The following is an 18,665-nucleotide window of genomic DNA, read 5'->3' as shown; positions in this document are numbered from 1 at the left end:
CCGCTCTGTATATATATATATATATATATATATATATATATATATATATAAAAATTATTATTATTATTTTTTTTTTTTACATAAACACAGCAACACTTTTCCACAGCATCAAATGAGCCATTTCATAAACCTGCCACATACAGAGCAATGTCAACAGGAAGTGAGCCAGAGTTTGACTTCCCTCACTTGTCATGTGACCTGTGGACTTCCCTTTGTCATCCTATGCCTGGAGTAATAGAGGGGGCTGGGAAGTCAAAGGGACGCTCAGGCGTCATCATTCACATCAAAAATGACACCAGCCTCACCCACGTTGATTCATTTATAGGAAGCTGCATGTAAACGGATCACTTAAAATAATCAGCATTTAAAGCGACAAGTGCCTTGACATTTAAACAGGCAAAAGCTACTCTTGGAGAAAGCGCATCCAACCCTCTAGCATGTGGAAATTTCAGATTTCAAACATGTTTGAGCCCTGTAAGCCGAACAGATGAAACATGTTTAAGCTCATTAAATCATCCCGTGACACATTCACAACACATATTCAGACTGCGATAAGACCAGTTTATTCTGACATCACACTCATGACAGGAGCTTCATATATCTGAGCCGTATCTCAGCCTGCAGCTCTCTCTCTCTCTCTCTCTCTGTTGCATCAGCTGTGTGATGGTGGTGTTTGCTCTGGCTTTGAGCAGAGCTCATTTCTTTATTTTATTACCTGTCCTTTCGAACACTAGAAGAACATCAATAACACTCTGAGCCATCACCATAAGGCTCACAGAGCTACAGAGACCCTCAAACATGGAATCAAATCTCTTTGTTTTGGAAGAATTGCGGCAGGCTGCGGGCCGGCTTACATATTCACAGTCTGACAAGCACTGCTGCGATGCTGGATTAAAATGAATTACGGAGCTGTGCTTGCTGTTGTTGGGCTAATGAGGAGGGCTTTTTGAGTGTTTCGCAGATGAGGGAAAGACTAGCATGCACAGGATGCAATGAAGATTTCCTTGCAGGATAAGATGTGATGTGAGAATCAATTCAGTTGTGCACAATTAGGTGCAGTTTGATTGGAATCAGCAGTTAATCCCCAGTTCACATGGGGAATAGAGTAAAGCGTCCGTTGTGATTTAGGATGGATGTTGAGAAATTGCAGACTACTGAACAGGGATGAATTCAGTAATAATGATTTGCGGCCACTGATGGCGTTGTTTATTGGTATAGCAACTAATTTAGCAACTGATTCACTCAAGGATTTATGCAAATAAAGTAGCAATATGCAAACCATACAACACCATTCCCCATCTTGCAGGCTGGTTCTTGCTGATTTTAATTTTAAAAGTGAAAGATAGTTGCTTTAAGAAACCCCCCTCAGAATTATTTAATAATTCTGTGAATTAGATATATTTCAAGCATCTCCATTATTCATCATAACCTGTTGGCTGTAATATCATCTCTTGAATTAAAAATGTATATAAAATATATAATTCATAGTGTATACATAAAATGTCAGATGTAATTCATATGCATCTCTTTGACTGGGATTTTATTGAATTTTTGTATTTGAGTTAATATTTATTAGAATATTTATATATTCTGCAAAAATCAGGTGAGAGTTGGGATAAGTTTAGCCTGGGGGCTTCCTGCCCCAGGTTGGGGGTCATCTTATCCCTTATATTCAAAATATTAAATTTTATTCTTATTTGCCTTAAAGGGGACCTATTATGCAAAATTCACTTTTGCAAGGTGTTTGGACATAAATGTGTGTTGGCAGTGTGTGTACACAACCACCCTATAATGATAAAAATCCACCCACTCCTTTTTTTTAATCCCCATAAATAATAAGCAGTGTCTCCCAATGGCATATTTTTAGCATTGGTGCTAATGTTGCGTCACATTAGCCACAGGCCCCGCCCACGAATTTTGACAGACACTGCCGTTTTAACATAGAACCGCCCTAAGCGAGTTCACAGTAGAGGTCTTCTCGGGTCACAAAATCTGTACCCGACCCGAATCACTTCTTACCCGAACCCGACGTGCATAAATTAATTTTTTTAAAAGAAAAACCAGACCCGAGACAGACCCGATGAAATTAGACCCGAGTCTGACATGACCCGAGGGCATTTATTTTCGAACCCGACTGGGCACGAACGTAAACGGCATTGACATGTGTACAGCCTGCAGCCCCGCAGTCAGTCAGGAAAAATCCCAGTGTCCTGTTGACTGATTTGGCCACTTCTCCATTACTTTGATTTATTTAACATTTATTCAATTTATTATTAGGTTACTTTATATTAGTGCCTGCCTGATGGATACAAGGTATTTCTGAGCTCCGCTTTCAATTGTGACCAGTGGATTTGAAAAATAAACGTGATAGTTTGATAAAAAATAAATCGATAGCCTAATCATGGATTTGCTGTTGTCTGCAACCTGATCTACGGCGAAAGGCTTCTGCACACAAAAAAGAAAATCCCTGCATGAACACGCAGCATAATGAAGCGAGTGGATTTTCCTGATGGATCTCATATCTATAAGATGGTGTCTGTGTGCGGGGATTACGAACGTATGCTCCTTTTCTATGTGCGTTCCTCTCTTATCACGAAAGTGAAAGTAACCTACGCATTCGGGATAGTTTAAAAGAATTCGGGTCTAATCAGGTCCATTTGGCAAAAGCATGTTTATTTTAAATTACCCAAGACCCAAGGCCGCTAATACCGAACCCGACCCGTGTCCGAGGTACTCGTTGAAGTTTTGGACCCGATGCTCCCTCAACTCTACAGAAATTAGTTTATGTCTGCGCAAATCATTTTACACTGGACTGCTTTGTGAATGAGGGTCAGTATAAAGCAGGTTTTGCACAAAAGTTGCTCCTGAAGGATGGAGCCGTGCCAACTGTTCATGATCCAGCTAACGTTACGCCATCTAGAAGAAGTAAGTATCACGCCTTTGTTTTCCAAACTGCCTTTCTGAAAGAGCTTCTTGGCACTCTGTAAGGCTAATGTTGCTAAAGCTAACATTGTCTGTCTGTTTTCACTGATGCTGCCTTCACGCGCTACCAGAATGATCGTGAATAGGAATGTGGTAGTTAAAAATTGCATATGAAAGCAATGTGAATTCGACCGCTTGAATTTGTCTAGCTCATAATCATATTTGGGACTTATAAAGTTCGTGTTAACACGCAATGGCACCATGAGACCAGCTTTGTTGTTATTTTTATAGCGCCGTGCTCCCTGTCTGTGTAATTCATAAATAATCTGGCAGGGTGCAGAATTTGGCACGACACCGGTTCGAACACATATACTACTAACACCGCTACTAGCAGTTTCTGACATTTTCAGTGCGTGAGAGAGTGTTTTGTTATTACTGGCATGCCAGTGCACGAGCTCTAGAAACTCCACCCTCTTCTGAAAGGGGAGGCAGGAGCACCAGCTCATTTTCATTTAAAGGTACAAACACAGAAAACAGCGCGTTTTGGCTTATACCCTAAAAATGGCAATTTCAACAAGCTATAAAAAATTATCTGTAGGGTATTTTGAGCTAAAACTTCACATACACACTCTGGGGATTTTGTAAAAGAGGCATAATAGGTCACCTTTAATAATATATTGATTGATGCATCATCATCCTACACTCATCCCTGATAAATTTTTCCCTTCGAGTTCTGTGCATAGCCATAATTTCATGAACATGTAAATTAATATTCTAATTTTTTTTATTCATTTTGAATGAATTTCACCTTTTATTCAACGCTTTATCCAGTCATATTCACACCCTGATTAAAAGTCACGTCAAACTGTGCGGCCGATGGTGTTTGTAGCCTAGAAACCTGTTTTAGCTTTCCCTTGCACTAACTGGGTCTCCAAGTGATGAGATGATGAGCTGGTCTTTTTACTTTGGTTTATTTCTGGATTTTGTTCCATGCTGCTGGTCTCTGCGGGTCCCATCACATTAGCATACTGGAGCAGTAGCTGCTGTATTGACCAGACAAGAATGTTTAAAAAAATATATATTTTAAAACATCAAATCACAACAATGTAGGAAACAGATCCGGCGTGATGCAGCTGACACAGGAACAGCATAGGCTGTTTACGTCCAGCTGATATTCTCCAAAAAGGCGCTACAGGGTGATGCGGAGGAGACAAATTGTTGAATAAAGTCGTAATTTTTTTTTCTTTTGTGCACAAAAAGTATTCTCATAGTTTCGTAAAATTACGGTTGAACCTCTGATATCACATGGATTATTTGACCGATCTCTTTGCTACATTTCTGGACTTGGGAACATTTAAGTTGTATTGCTGTCTATGCAGGATCGGAAAGCTCTCAGATTCCATCAAAAATATCTTAATTTGTGTTCCGAAGATGAACGAAGGTCTTACAGGTTTGAAACGACATGAGGGTGAGTAATTACTGACAGAATTTTCATTTTTGGGTGAACTATCCCTTTAAAGGTTTATACAATTGGAGTGTTTTTACCCTCTTAAAGAAAGATTCCAGGAAGCTGTTGATACAAATCTTGTCGATTTGCACAATATATTTTCAATCAGTTTGTAAAAACAGGAAAATGCATGTACAATAGCCGTTGCGCTTATAATGGAAGCCTGTGGGGGCAAGTATACAGAAAATATATAACTAGTTTGAAACTATACAATAACTTTTAACATGAGTGTAATAGATTCAATTACTAACCTTTTCATAGAATCTGTTTACATGGAGTAAACTCCACTCATAAGAATTATATCAATAATGCATAACCAGAGGTTCATCTTAATAAAAACATAATCTCACTACAAAATGACTATTTAAACAATAGCAGAGATAAAATAAACTTTTTAAACTGAATAATTAATGTTATTGCTTTTACAAAAATACAAGCTTTCACATTTTTGTTTTAAACCCTCTGATGTACTTTTTTCTTTTCATCGTGCATCACTTTATTTATTTATTTTTTTCTTGGTATGTTTTTACCAACTAAGGGACGAATTGAAAACATTGTCTGTCAATGCCACAAACTTTTATAAATCTAGAATATTCCTTTAAATATTTATCAGCAAATAAAAGGAACAGTCAGTACTCACCCACATGTCATTCCAAACATGCATTTTTAAAAATCTTTTCCATAACAACAGTCTGTAAAAAGAAAAAAGAAACATCATGATTTGGTCCATATGACTTGCATTCAAAAGTTTGTTTGTTTTTTTAAAGAAAGAAAGACTTTTATTCAGCAAGGAGGGATTCATCTGATCAAAAGGGACATTAAAGACATTAATAATGTTACCAGATATTTCTATTTTAAATAAATTATGAACTTATATATTATTAATATACATGTATATTAAATTTGAACTTACATATTAATCAAAAAATCAAGTAAAATGTATCACAATTTCAGTATTGATCAGCAAATCAGCATGTTAGAATCATTTCTGAAGGATCATGTGATCAGCTTTGCCATCATAGGAATAAATTAATTCAATTCAATTATTAAAAAAGAAAATAGAAAACAGATATATAAAATTGTAATAATATTTCACAACGATATTTTTGATCCAGTAAGTGCAGCCTTGGTGAGCATAAAGCTTTCTAAAGCCATATATATTTGTGTAACAAACACATTGATATTTAAGTCATTATTCAACATGATTGACATGAGGATGAGTAAATAATGATAGCATTGTCATTTTCGAATGCTTTAATTTTTTTAGCGTTATACTCTACCTGACATTTTCTGTGCTGTAAGGACTATGATGATATACAGTCTAACAGGCTTGTAATGTGAGTATTTTCAGTTATTGGAGTTGTGGAAGGATAGAAAACTCTGGACCAAATCAAAGTTTAGCCCACACAATGAATAGTAAATGTTTTTTTCCTCACTTTGAGTTCTTGATCATTGTTTGTTTGGCAGTTATATTCACAATCACACATCATACCAGTTTTGGACATGGATCTTGTGTCTAGCTGTTGTGTTTAATCTCTTGAATAAATAAATGAACCGCATTTGTCACTGCCAGGCAAGGGATAGGATTGTTCACACAAGGTGTAAATGAAATAGATTGAGAGTGACGCACAATAAACTGCCCGTTTTTTCCACGGGTCTAAAAAAATTGAGATTCATCTCCCATCTACATGCTTGGCAGGGGGCATACAAATGAACTCGTCCCTGTCTCCATAACACCCTCACCTCCTCATCCTCCTCTCCCGGAGCACAGGGGCTCATGTTCTATTAATGCCGGGCCTGCCGTCCTCTCGTGGTGGTGCCGTAGGTCAATGGGTAAATGTGAAGAGGTTATGGAGTTCGCTGGAGGCGCAGGACTCATCACTGTGGGTGTCTGAAACATAGCAGGGGAACCATCAAGTGCTTGGCAGGGGGATCGGTTACAGAAAGCGGTTTCTCAAACTGAACAAGTCTAACTTTTAAAATCTTGTTTACAGCCAGAGTAAGTTTTTGTTTAACTACTAAAAGCCTCCAGTTATTTCCAGCATCATCGTTATCATGCTTCTGAATGGATCTGATCTGAAATGAGAGATAACAAACTTTATTTCTTCCTTTTTAATAGATGATCTGCTAAAGAAAATTAGGTTTTTGATAATATTAATAGAAGCTTTAAGAAGTCATTTGACTTGCTGCTGGGTACACGTCTGACATTCTCTGATTAAATGGCAAATGACTGTACTGAGATTCAAAAAATTACTTTCCTTTGAGTTGTTTACTTTCTTTGGCCACTGATGTAGTTGGCAGATGAAGATATCAGCCATTAGAACAAACACTGTCACCCCTGCCCACCTAGATTGTTTTCAAAGGCTCTTTGGAACCTGCTGAGGCTTGTTGGAAAGAAAGGTTAGGGTTGAATGAGATTAAAATAAAATAGCACAATCAAACACTCATCTGCTTTTTAATCATTTAATTTTCTCTTCTTACTGGTCGTTCTCTCTCTCTCTCTCTCTGAGACTTGTGACAGCATGTTTTATTGGTCTTCACACCCAAATTGGAAACCTTTGGCCAATATTACTTTTGTCCCCCAATTAACTTCTCCTAGCATCTGCTACAGTGCCTGTGGTTACAGTGTATCCCTGCTGAAAAGACTAGCATATGTTATGTTTTGGATATTGGTTTTCCCACCAGGCTTTTTAACTGGCTTAAGATTTTCTTGGACAATCAGTATCATCATAAAGATTAGGTCTGTGGAATGAAGACTGTATGTGTATATCTGTGTGTGTGTTGCACTGAATAAATGTATTTATATTCAGATGTGGGCGGGGCTTGCACCTTGATAGATTATCAAGATATATGATAGATCCCAATAAAGATGGCCAGCATTGTTCTGGTAAACAACATGACTATGTTAGTCCACTAGTTAGACCACCACCAAACCAACATAAACCAGCCTGGACCAGCATCGCAATCCATGCTGCATGGTCTGAGCTGGTGTTTACAGCAGAAATATCAGAGAATATATTAACACTAGGTTGCTAGAATAAAAATGCCGTAAGCGCTGTACAAATACATAAATTCATGGTTTAAATGCCATGTAGTAAATAGTAGGACTAAGAAATATCATAAAAGATATTATATATCATAAAAAAAATTTAAAAAGAAAAAGACCTTGTCCATGACTTTAAAACATTTTGAGAACATAAATAGATGGCAGATGAATAATATATGTCTTATCCTGTTGTAACATAAGAGCTAGTCTAGACAGAGTGCCAGCCATGCTGTGTGTGTGTGTGTGTGTGTGTGTGTGTGTGTGAGTGTGTGTGTGTGTGTTAGTGAGAGGAAACAACCGAGCATTCCTGGAAGCCCACAAATATAATGGCAGAAGGGCTCGCTGATCAATAAATATTACCTCAATAAAACAGAAAATGATAAAGAGAGAAAACAAGAGACGTGGAGAGATAACAGTGGGAGGAAGAGGTTTGGAGTGAAGAAGTAAATCCCACTGTTTCTGATTTCTATACCAGCTGAGCAGCAGTTTCTTTTGAAGTCAGTGTGCTGCTAAAAATAGACACTTTATGTAACCGTACCCATTTTAGGCACAATGATGACAGCACATGTGGATCTGGTGTACCTCTCTCCTTCCCTCTTTCTTTATCTCACTTTGCATAATTTAAGCAATGGTAGAAGGATCTGGGTGTAACATGCTTTTTGAATTATAGTCACAACATCATAACTTGTACTCATCAAGTTGTAGGAAAGAGTCAGAGTGCAGAAGTAGGACTGATCTGTCTTTGTCATGTTCAGTTGCTATCTCACAGGTCCTCTCCCAATGCATGCACACCTGTTAATTAAACCAAGAGCTGACAATTGCAGCTGATTAATGAATGCAGAAACGATCTGATTGTTCAGTGTGTACTTACACAGCAGAATAAAATTTGCGTTTCAATGTGCACTAAAAACACTGTGTACTCTGAAATAATGGCAAGAACAGTTTCAGGTGAAGGTGAAGTGAGGCGACCCATACTCAGAATTTGTGCTCTGCATTTAACCCATCCAAGTGCACACACACCATGAACACACATCCAGAGCAGTGGGCAGCCAATGCTGTGGCACCCAGGGAGCAGTTGGGGGTTCGGTGCCTTGCTCAAGGGTCTCACCTCAGTCGTGGTATTGTGGGTGGAAGAGAGTGCTGATCATTCACTCCCCCCACCTACAATCCCTGCCGGACCTGAGACTCAAACCCACGACCTTTGGGTTACAAATCCAACTCTCTATCCATTAGGCTAGGACTGCCCATTAACAGTTTCAGGCTACATGCAAAAATGTAGTATAATTAACAAATAATTTATTATTATTTTATTTTTTTTAACAAATAAAGTTTTTATAGTGGATCAAAAGAATAAAGCAAGACCAGTGTAGCTTGATTCCAAAAATTTAACTTATGAGTAGTTCAGAAAAACAAGTTATCAATTTGAAACAGTCTAAAACACTGTTCTTATCATTTACAGCAACACCAGTGAGAGAGTTTGTTTCATATGTAAGCAGAGTGTAAATGCTGTGGAATAAATATTCTTTGTAACAGATTTTCAATAACTCATAATTTCAGGCAATAAGTCTGTTTGATATAAGTTTAAAATTGAAATGTGATGTAATTTAATGGGCAGCAAATGTATTTTGAAGCTAAAATAGTAGGCACGAGAATGCGTCATTGCGTTGAAAGTGACGTAGACAGACTGGTGATGAACAGATGTGTCACGATGCTCTGCTGTGTTGTGTTAGAAAATAGAAGCACTTTCTCTCTCTGTGGAGTGTCTCATGAGGAATATCTTCTCTTCATTGCGGTTAAGAGGATGTCGGGTGTTATGTTGACAGACACAATTGGGTTATGATAAGGATGTCTAAAGGGTCAGTCACAACAGCCATTCAGCAGAATAATCTGTTCCTCTGAATGCCAAAATGACTCTAACTTCTATTTTATATGCTTTTCCTTTTCCTTTTGTTCATGCAAAAATGACTACTTTACCTACACATACATACTTTCTTTGTCACAATAACTTATTTTGTGTTCCACAGAAAAAAGAAAGCCTTAAAGGTTTGGAACCACATAATGCTGAATAAATAAGAACAGAATTTTCATTTTTGGGTGAACTAACACAACTTTAAATGTGAAGTGTGTAATAATTGTTTTTCCAAACACTCCCAGCACCCCTTTTGCTCTTTCCACTCTGCTTGTCTTCAAAGCAATAAATTCCTTGTAAATAGCTTATTATAGGTAGTGCTGAGCAAAATGCGCACCACTGGTTAAGTCAGACACAAATATCAGACTGCTCAAACAAACAAACAAAGCTCCACATAAGCACAGTGTTTACACTCTATATGAATTGCTTACCTTTAGTTGTCTCTGCACATTAAACTGGGAGAGGAGGAAAAAAAGCGCACACTTCACCTTTAATCTTTTTGATTGGTTTTCCTTGTAACAAGCAGCCCCGCGGCCGCACACATACACCCTTTCTCGCTCACGTTTCTGTTTTCTCCGCAGGGATCGGACAGGGTGTTCCAGTGGTGGCTCTGATAGTGGAGGGGGGTCCTAATGTGATCTCTATCGTGCTTGAGTACCTGAGAGACACTCCTCCTGTGCCCGTGGTGGTGTGTGACGGCAGCGGTCGTGCCTCTGACATCCTGGCCTTTGGGCATAAGTACTCAGAGGAGGGCGGGTATGTGAGCTTTATCTCTCTCCACTGTAACAGTACAAGAAGATATGAATTTTCTTTTACATATAGATGAAGATTGAACTGTAGCACAGAATAGAGCGCAACAGTAAGCACCCACTTTTTCAGCAGTTTTTTCCGCATTTATTTTCTCCATAGGCACTTCGAAGACATGAACCAAACCAACCAGCTCTGAGATTAATCACAAATGTTACAAACAGTTACAAAAAGGAATGTAGAATTGGAGATAAAGAAAAGATGTGCCTAATGTTGTTGTTTTTTTGTTTTTGTTTTTTTCTAATGAACTAAACGTAACTAATGAACTACTCATCCCATAAAACACTGCAAATTATAGGAAAATTTAAATTTTTTATTTTTAAATATAATTTTTTTAATAATATGGAACTATTGATTTATAGCCAATGATTATATATATATATATATATATATATATATATATGTATTAGATTTCTGCAATTAATTTTGAACTGTTTTTATATGTTAAAAATAATTAACTTTTAATAATTATTATTTAACACATTGTGTGTTAATTGTGTTACTTATTTCACAAAATAATTACCACATCAGTTTATTTCACTTCTCCAATTCTTTTGTATGCATATATTGATGATTTAAAATGTCAATGTTTCAATGTGTTATTAATTACAATTAAACACACCTAATATGATTAATCACTATTTTTTTAACGTTTTTAGCATTTACTGCAAAATATACAAATAAATTAATGATATTGTATTTGATCGATGAACTTTACTTAAATTAACTTAACATAATTAATCACAATTGATCTCAGAACCTGTGTGAGTATTTAGTTAAAATTTCTGTCAATTCACAGACCAAATCTTCACCATTTAATGCAAAATATTTACATTTATACAAAATCTTTAGTTGGTTCATGGCCGTAATGTTTATCAGTTACTGTAAAACATTTAAACATAGACAAAATATATAAAAAGGCCAACTTATGACATTTGCAGTATATTGTGAGGTTACTGCTGAGCTATTTTGCTGCTGTTCTCATTTCTCAAGGATCTCCAAGGACAATTTCTCTTCAGAATTAAGGGTAGCATAGTTATTTATAGAGAATTTAGATGTTAAACAGTTTATTTATTTATTTATTTTAGATGTTTAATAAAAAAAAAGAAAAAAGAAGTTCAACGTGAGCTGTGGTGGGTCTTTTGTGATTTTGTTCTAATTGCGATTTTAATGTTATCATTAGAAAGCCGTTTGTATGGAGAAAACAAATGGGATTTTTCCTTCCGGAGACCTGCTGTTGCGCTCTGTTGGAATGTTTTCATTGCATAAATGATTTGCTGTGATATCCCAGTCTCATCTTTCTCTCTGACTACATGTTAGAATCATAAACGAATCTTTGAGAGACCAGTTACTAGTCACCATTCAGAAGACATTTACATACAGCCGGACGCAGGCCCAGCATCTCTTCATCATTCTGATGGAGTGCATGAAGAAGAAAGAACTGGTGAGTGTGTGCAGTGTGACTGTGAAAGTCGTAATTATTAACCCCCCCTGATCTGACAGATTTAAAGACATTCCTCTAGAGCCTTTTTGCCGTACTTAGAGTTTTTGTACGAGGGTGAACCCACAATAAAGCCAGGAGATTTTTCTACCACACAGTTCCTCTCCATGTCAGCATGCCGTTATTCTATCAGACAGTCAGAGATGCGTGTAAAGTGGCCCCTTCAGCTCGGGGCTGATAAATGTCACTACCTCTGCAGCCCGCATGAAGTACATTTCCTCAGGCCCCGACACCATCTCTTCACATCAGCTTCTCACACACATACACTCTCTTCATCTCCCTGATGCACGGAATGTAAAACTATTCTTACATACTACTGATATTATATCATGAAAAACTTGTCATCTTTTTGAATCCACCACTCTTCTGTTAAATTATTCACCAGATTGACGACACCCTAATCTGTATGACTTTTCAATTAGAGTGCACTTTCCAGTTAGCTCATCTAAAAGCTCTCAGTTCACATTTATCCTTCCCCTGTTGGCCATTACTTCCAGAATGTCCTGAAATACCCCAAAAAAAGAGTTATAACAATCAACTTAAGTGTTGCCAGGAGAAACATATCCTACTTTAATCTCAGCATGCTTTCATATTTTTTAACTCTATCGAGTAGAATCTATATAGGCTCGTAGAGCCATGATTTGCATGCAAAATGTTTTTCTACTTGTCATTGTATGTCAATGTAATAGAAATTAAATTTCAATGTTGTGTTTGTATATTCAGATATTGTTTTCAATCATTAAATCATACATCCTCAAAGTGATTTTTGTGTTTGTTCTTTAAATTATGAATGCTTTTGTTCTTCTTTTAGTCATTGTAGTGGTTTCACTCATTGTCTGTGCATGTGTTCTTTTGTGTATGTGCACACCATGTTTTTGTTTTAATAAACTGATTGTATAACTATTTTTTCAGTGTTATTTATGCATGCATTTCCACTGTGAAGTATGATCTGTAGCTGTTGATGTGTTAATCCTCATTATTAAGATGACCTTCTCAAACGTAGATATGAATCTTTGTACCCACACACCATATGACAATTTACTTAAGCCTGTGTATTTATATGCTGGATTGGCTTAAATGCAATTGTGTTCAGATGCAAACTTTTTTTGTTGAAGGTGAGAGCTTGGTTTTGAGTACAGCACATTGGCTTTAGTTTACATGCTACCCACTTGAGTATGTTTTATTGATGACTCAAAAGTGAGATCACAAAGCCTTTGAGACGCAGCTAAATCTGAAAAGGAAGCAAATTTTTAAAAAAAAGTTACATAAAAGAGCTTATTTGTCTCAGCACAGTTTGAAGATTTAGCATGAAACCAGTGTGAATATACCAATAAACACACATAATCTCTCAGCAAAAACTGTCAGTGGAGCGGTACCATCTCAAAAGTTCTAATATATACACCATGTAGTGATATGTCCTTTAAAAGTACTAATACGTGCCTTTTTATGTGCTAGAATGTACAATTTAGGGGTAAATAAGATACAAAGATGTTCCTTTTAGCTTTAGCACTGCCCCAATGACAGCTTTGTACCTGAGCTCCACCTTTCTTCTGAGAGTGTACATCATAATCTGTCACTGATTTGCACAAATATGTACGTTTATGCTCAGTGGGGTGTCTGATGTGTTGGCAGATGAGTGCAGCATGTGTGTTTGGGAGCTAGACATCTTTAGTCCACAGCACTCATCTCGCAGTTGAGCTCAGCGCTTGATCTCCTCTTTTGCTCTCTGTTGCTGTATTTCCACTAAGGACAAGCCAATGGGAGTATTTCCATGCTTGATGATTGGAACAAATGCTTACAATTTACAACTGTGATTAGAAAGATCGAGTGAATGTGTGTTAGAGGTGCCTTTGGCAGTCTTTGAAGACAGTCTTTGCCAAACATTTTTCAGAGTAATTATTGTATATTAGCAGTTTTATTTGAAGACAGTAACCTAAAAAAAATAGTGTAGGAGTATATAAAATGCATCAGAGTACCCGAGTTTTGTTGCTATGTTCATACATGTGTACTATTATTATGATATATCTAGTATGTTTACTGTACACAGTACATATGTTTTCTGTATGCATACTTACTAGATTTGGCAAAATGTGTATTGTACAACAGCTTACAGTTTGGAATGCTATGTCCCATGATGCAATGCAGCTGACTTGATCTTCCATTTCCAGTTCGATGGATAAACTAGATCTTAGCGTTAACCTCACTTTTTTTGTGACCCATTAATGTATCCTTTTGACAAATGCTTGACCAAATTTTTATGAGAAATGCAAAATACTTGTGTATTGTTGCATAATGTGTTTTTTATATAAAAGTATGCAGAATACTCTGCAGTACTCGGCAAGTAGCTAGTATTTCATTCCACTGCCGCAATGCTATTTGCATAAACACATTTGGTTGGATAATGATATCCGAAGTTCATTTAAAATAAAACCTGAGTAGCTGTACAGAACAAACGTGTGCTCGCTTTGGTCTGGTTATGGACTGAAGGCTGCTAACAGACAAATATAGATGACTTTAGAACTCACTGCTGAGATTTGCACAGAGATTCTCTGATGCATTTAGCAATGCAGCAGAGATTTATCGAAATCAATCGATGGGTTGTATAAGAATGCTTAACAGGGCAGTTTTTGGCCCCCGAGCTGCTAGTTGACAAGTTCTCGTGTTGGTTGTAACTTGAGCTTGTGGGCTATTGCTGATGCCACCATGCATAGGCCTACATTCATTCGTATATATTGCATTTAGGTACAAAATATGCCTTGAGGAACATATACGCTGATAAAAATTTCATTCATGTGTGGTATAGCGTTTATTTTCTCAAGTTGAGGACATGCTCCATAACTTTATGAATGTTTCATATAATAGATTTTAGAAATATTATATTTGTTTTTGCTTTTCTCCACTTTCTTAAAGGGAAAAAAAATTGCTCACCCTCTTGTCATTCCAAATACTTTCTCAACAGCATTTAAATGTAATTAACAAATACTGAACCCTGGTAATTTGGCTCCTGATTAGCAAAAAAAATGTGAGGTAAGAAAAAGAAAAAAAGTGCTGAGAAATGAGAATAAGCGAATAATGCTTCCACTCGGACGAGCTTGTGTTCTGTGGTGAATCAAGAGCGGGATAATGAGACCTGTAGGGAGGTGTCTTCATTCAACTCTGTTCCTTTGAAGCACCTGAGCAGATGTTTAACCTGAACCCGACAGGACAGGCTTCCATAACCTCCTGCCTCTCAGTACATGACCTGACTACACCTCTCCAGATTTGGCAAACTACAATTAATTACAAATGGATTAGATTAGATTAGATTAGATTAGATTAGGTTCCTTTCAGGAATTCAGTATTTCTGTTCTGTGTGAGATTAATTGGCACTTGACACATAAAAGAAGCATTATGTCAGTCTTTTGCTCTTCTCTGCAGTAGGCATTCCATCTCTTATTCAGGACTGAACTCCATTCTTAATCTCTTTCCTACTGTGGAGGTCTTTGTTCCTGCAACCAAGGGAGGGATGGTTAAATTAATCAGACTGACAGCCTTTCTGTCTATTTATCGCTCTCATTCTGTTTTCCTTGAGCATCTTTCTTGTTTTTCATGTTTCTGATGGCTCAGAGAAGTACTGCTAGTTTTCCCTCCAACCAAAGCATTTCAATAGCCTCTTCTAGGAAACGTTTTAGCACTTGCTGAGGTGTGTAAAAAGGATTTTAAAGGGCCTTCTATTACACTGAAATAGTTTATTTTGCCATAATGATTAGCTACTCACTAATAAGTACGTGGACATGCAATATTGATTTGAGATGGAATTGGGGTTTTTTAGAATTTTGTACACACTAAATAAAACAAGTTACAATGTATTCAATTTGCAAATATTAATACTAAAGTCCTCTGAAGGTGACGTCACTCGAGTCATGAAACAATATTTAGATTTGATTTTACCATATGTTGCCGTACTGTAGGTAGGCTCTGGGAAATGTCGAACTGCTGGGTGGTGCTTTTGACCAATCAGAACCAAGTATTCCAGAGAACTGTGCGATAATCAGCTGCAAGTAAGCCTTTCATTGGTTGATTTTTCTGTTTGGTTTTAGCATCCCATGGCAATAACCAATAATGTGAGTAGGGGGGCTGGACTTAATGACCAATGGAGGGACTGTCTTGGGAAACTTGCTTGACAACAGTCATTATTTTTCACAGTTTGAAAGAAAGTAGAGTGACGTTTCAGGGGATGATATATTTCTCAGCTGTAGTGATGGGAAGTTTGGATAATTTTATCGACTCGGACCTTTGAGTCTCGCTCAGCAAAATGAATGAATCTTTTTTCGAGTCATTTCGTTCATTTTAGCAAAATATAGTTAAAATGTTACGTGTTACTTCCCTAACACGTCTACTAACGCAAAAGTTGATCACACTACAAACAATACAAAACTGCTATAAGAAACAGAAAAGATGAATTAATTGTTTACCTGGGTCTTCAGTCTATGATTAGCTCACCTCACCTCTTATCTGACAAGTTCAGGTTTGAGTCGTTCGTTCATCATGTGACAGCCCCATACACTTTAACCAATGCAGTCTGAGCCGGAAAGAGAATTGATTAGTTCATCTCTCGAGTCTTTCGAATCATTCGTTCTTTTGTCACGTGACGTGACAGCATTGGATAGAGAAATTAGTTCATTTACAAGCTTCCTTACAAACGGGTGCTAGTTATTATTATTACTATTATCATAATTATTATAATTGTTATTTACTCTTACACTCTAAAAAATGCTGGGTTAAAAAGGGACAAACCCAGCTATTGGGTTGTTTTGACCCAGCGGTTGGATTCAAAACAATGCAACCGCTGGGTCAAACAACCCAATAGCTGGGTTTGTCCCTTTTCAACCCAGCGCTGGGTTATATTTAACCCAGCATTTTTTAGAGTGTACAATTACGTGATGCGTTTCTGGTCTCAAATTGTAGCTTTTTACTTCTTACAGTTTATAAATGTGTGAATTTCTGTCAGTATGGTTCTTTTCCATAACACTGAATGTTGTAACAAAGGTAGTAAAGAGTTGGTTATTATTATTAAGTCACTTTCCGGCTCAGACTGCATAGGTTAAGCTTATGGGGCTGTCACGCGATGAACGAACGACTCGAAAAACCCGAAGACTCGAGAGATGAACTAATCAATTCTCTTTCCGGCTCAGACTGCATTGGTTAAACTTATGGGGCTGTCACGTGATGAACGAATGACTCGAAAAACCCGAAGACTCGAAACAGGTGAACTACTTGACTAATTCCAGTACAGAACCTATAGGATGTTGCGCATGCGCGACTGAACAAATCACTCCCCGAGACGACTCGTTCTTCCCAAGTCACATTAAAGATTCGTTCAAAATGAACGAATTGTTCAAGAACGACCCAACACTACTCAGCTGATGTTGATGGATGGAAAGATGGAGTCGCATCCGGCAACATGCCGAACGGGTCAGTGACTATATGGGTGAACAAGTGGATGGACAGCTGACAGACAGAGGAACCCCTGGCAGATGTGAGGAACAGTGAGTAGAGCGCTGCAGTAGGATCTAACATGATGTGAAAGCACTGGACTCGTGGAGGGAGGGCGAGGAAGGAAATTTCGCCCCTGATAAATGAAGATGAATGTTTGCCCATGGGCCTGGGTCACTGATGCATGAAGCAATCCACCGTACAGCGAGAACAGCATTCACCAGCTCTCCAATGAGCGTTAGATACAGACTTACAGTACACACCATCTCGTCCTTAACATTCAAATTCATTGCTTCCATCAATTTTACGCAGATGAATCCTATTTCAATTTGATTTTAATTAAAAACCATTCCTTGCAGATGTTTTGACTGATTAATAAAACAGGGGATGCTGAAGTATCAAACCAGATATTTAGATGAGGTTTAGTATTGACTTGAACTGAGTGTGACCTGAACATTTCCAGGAAGGTTTGATGCCACATGGGAAAAGGCTCTCTTTTTTTAATCTCTGTAAATTGAAATATAGTGTGGAGTTATAAATAGTGCATAACAGGAGAGAAACTCCATAGCTTTTTTTCCTACAGTAGCTCCCGCTGGCCATAATTTCACGCTTCTCAATGTAGAGATTACCTTTAACAACAGGAAGAGAAGCCTATGTGATGGACAGGGCTATTTTCACTACTCACTGCAGGGTTTTTTTCTGACTGAGGGGATTTGCCATAACAGACACTTATGCAGCAGGTCAGTATGCTTTCTTTGATGCACCTGTAGAAGCTGGTGAGGAATGGGGATGGGGAGATCTTAAAGGAATATTCCGTAATATAGTTACAATTCTATCGACAGAATGTTGTTGTTGATACCACAGAAAATATATTCAACTCAAGGAAAAACGTGTGTACAGTGTACATGTATAAAATCAGTGAATAATTTATATAAGACCCACACAGTTCCGTTTTAAACCCTCCAATCAACAAGAACTATATAAACTTATATAGTATAAAATAAGCACATTTTGCCTTAGTGTTTGCAAACTGAGAGGCAAGTTGGTGTTATTTTCTATAGTAATGTGACATTGCTGCTAATAAATGTGACCATGGACCACAAAACCAGTCATAAGGGTACATTTTTTGAAATTGAGATTTATACATAATATGAAATCTGAATAAATAAGCTTTCCATTGATGTATGGTTTGTTAGGATAGGACAATATTTGGCCGAGATACAACTATTTGAACATCTGGAATCTGAGGGTGCAAAAAAATCAAATTATTGAGAAAATCACCTTTAAAGTTGTCCAAATGAAGTTCTTAGCAATGCATATTTCTAATCAAAAATTTAGTTTTAATATATTTACAGTAGGACATTTACAAAATATCTTCATGGAACATGATCTTTACTTAATACCCTAATAATATTTGGCATAAAATAAAAATAATTTTGACCCATGCAATGTATTTTTGGCAATTGCTACAAATATACCCCAGCGACTGGTTTTGTGG

The 18,665-nt window shown here is 37.3% G+C and overlaps 1 protein-coding gene across 1 annotated transcript in view; it reads left to right on the top strand.

The window, feature by feature from the left end:
• LOC107595026 (transient receptor potential cation channel subfamily M member 3-like) overlaps window positions 1-18,665 on the top strand; it is a 93,384-nt gene that overhangs the window by 44,717 nt on the left and 30,002 nt on the right. Inside the window, exons 7-8 of the mRNA XM_016285301.1 lie at window positions 9,966-10,140; window positions 11,512-11,635. Of these exons, the coding sequence (XP_016140787.1) occupies window positions 9,966-10,140; window positions 11,512-11,635 (299 nt within the window). The remainder of the gene's footprint in view (window positions 1-9,965; window positions 10,141-11,511; window positions 11,636-18,665) is intronic.

The sequence above is a fragment of the Sinocyclocheilus grahami genome, unplaced genomic scaffold, assembly GCF_001515645.1.
Source record: "Sinocyclocheilus grahami isolate Dianchi unplaced genomic scaffold, SAMN03320097.WGS_v1.1 scaffold195.1, whole genome shotgun sequence".
Taxonomy (NCBI): Eukaryota; Metazoa; Chordata; class Actinopteri; order Cypriniformes; family Cyprinidae; genus Sinocyclocheilus; species Sinocyclocheilus grahami.
The sequence above is the reverse complement of the archived record's forward strand: the minus strand, read 5'-3'. Positions and strand labels throughout refer to the sequence as shown.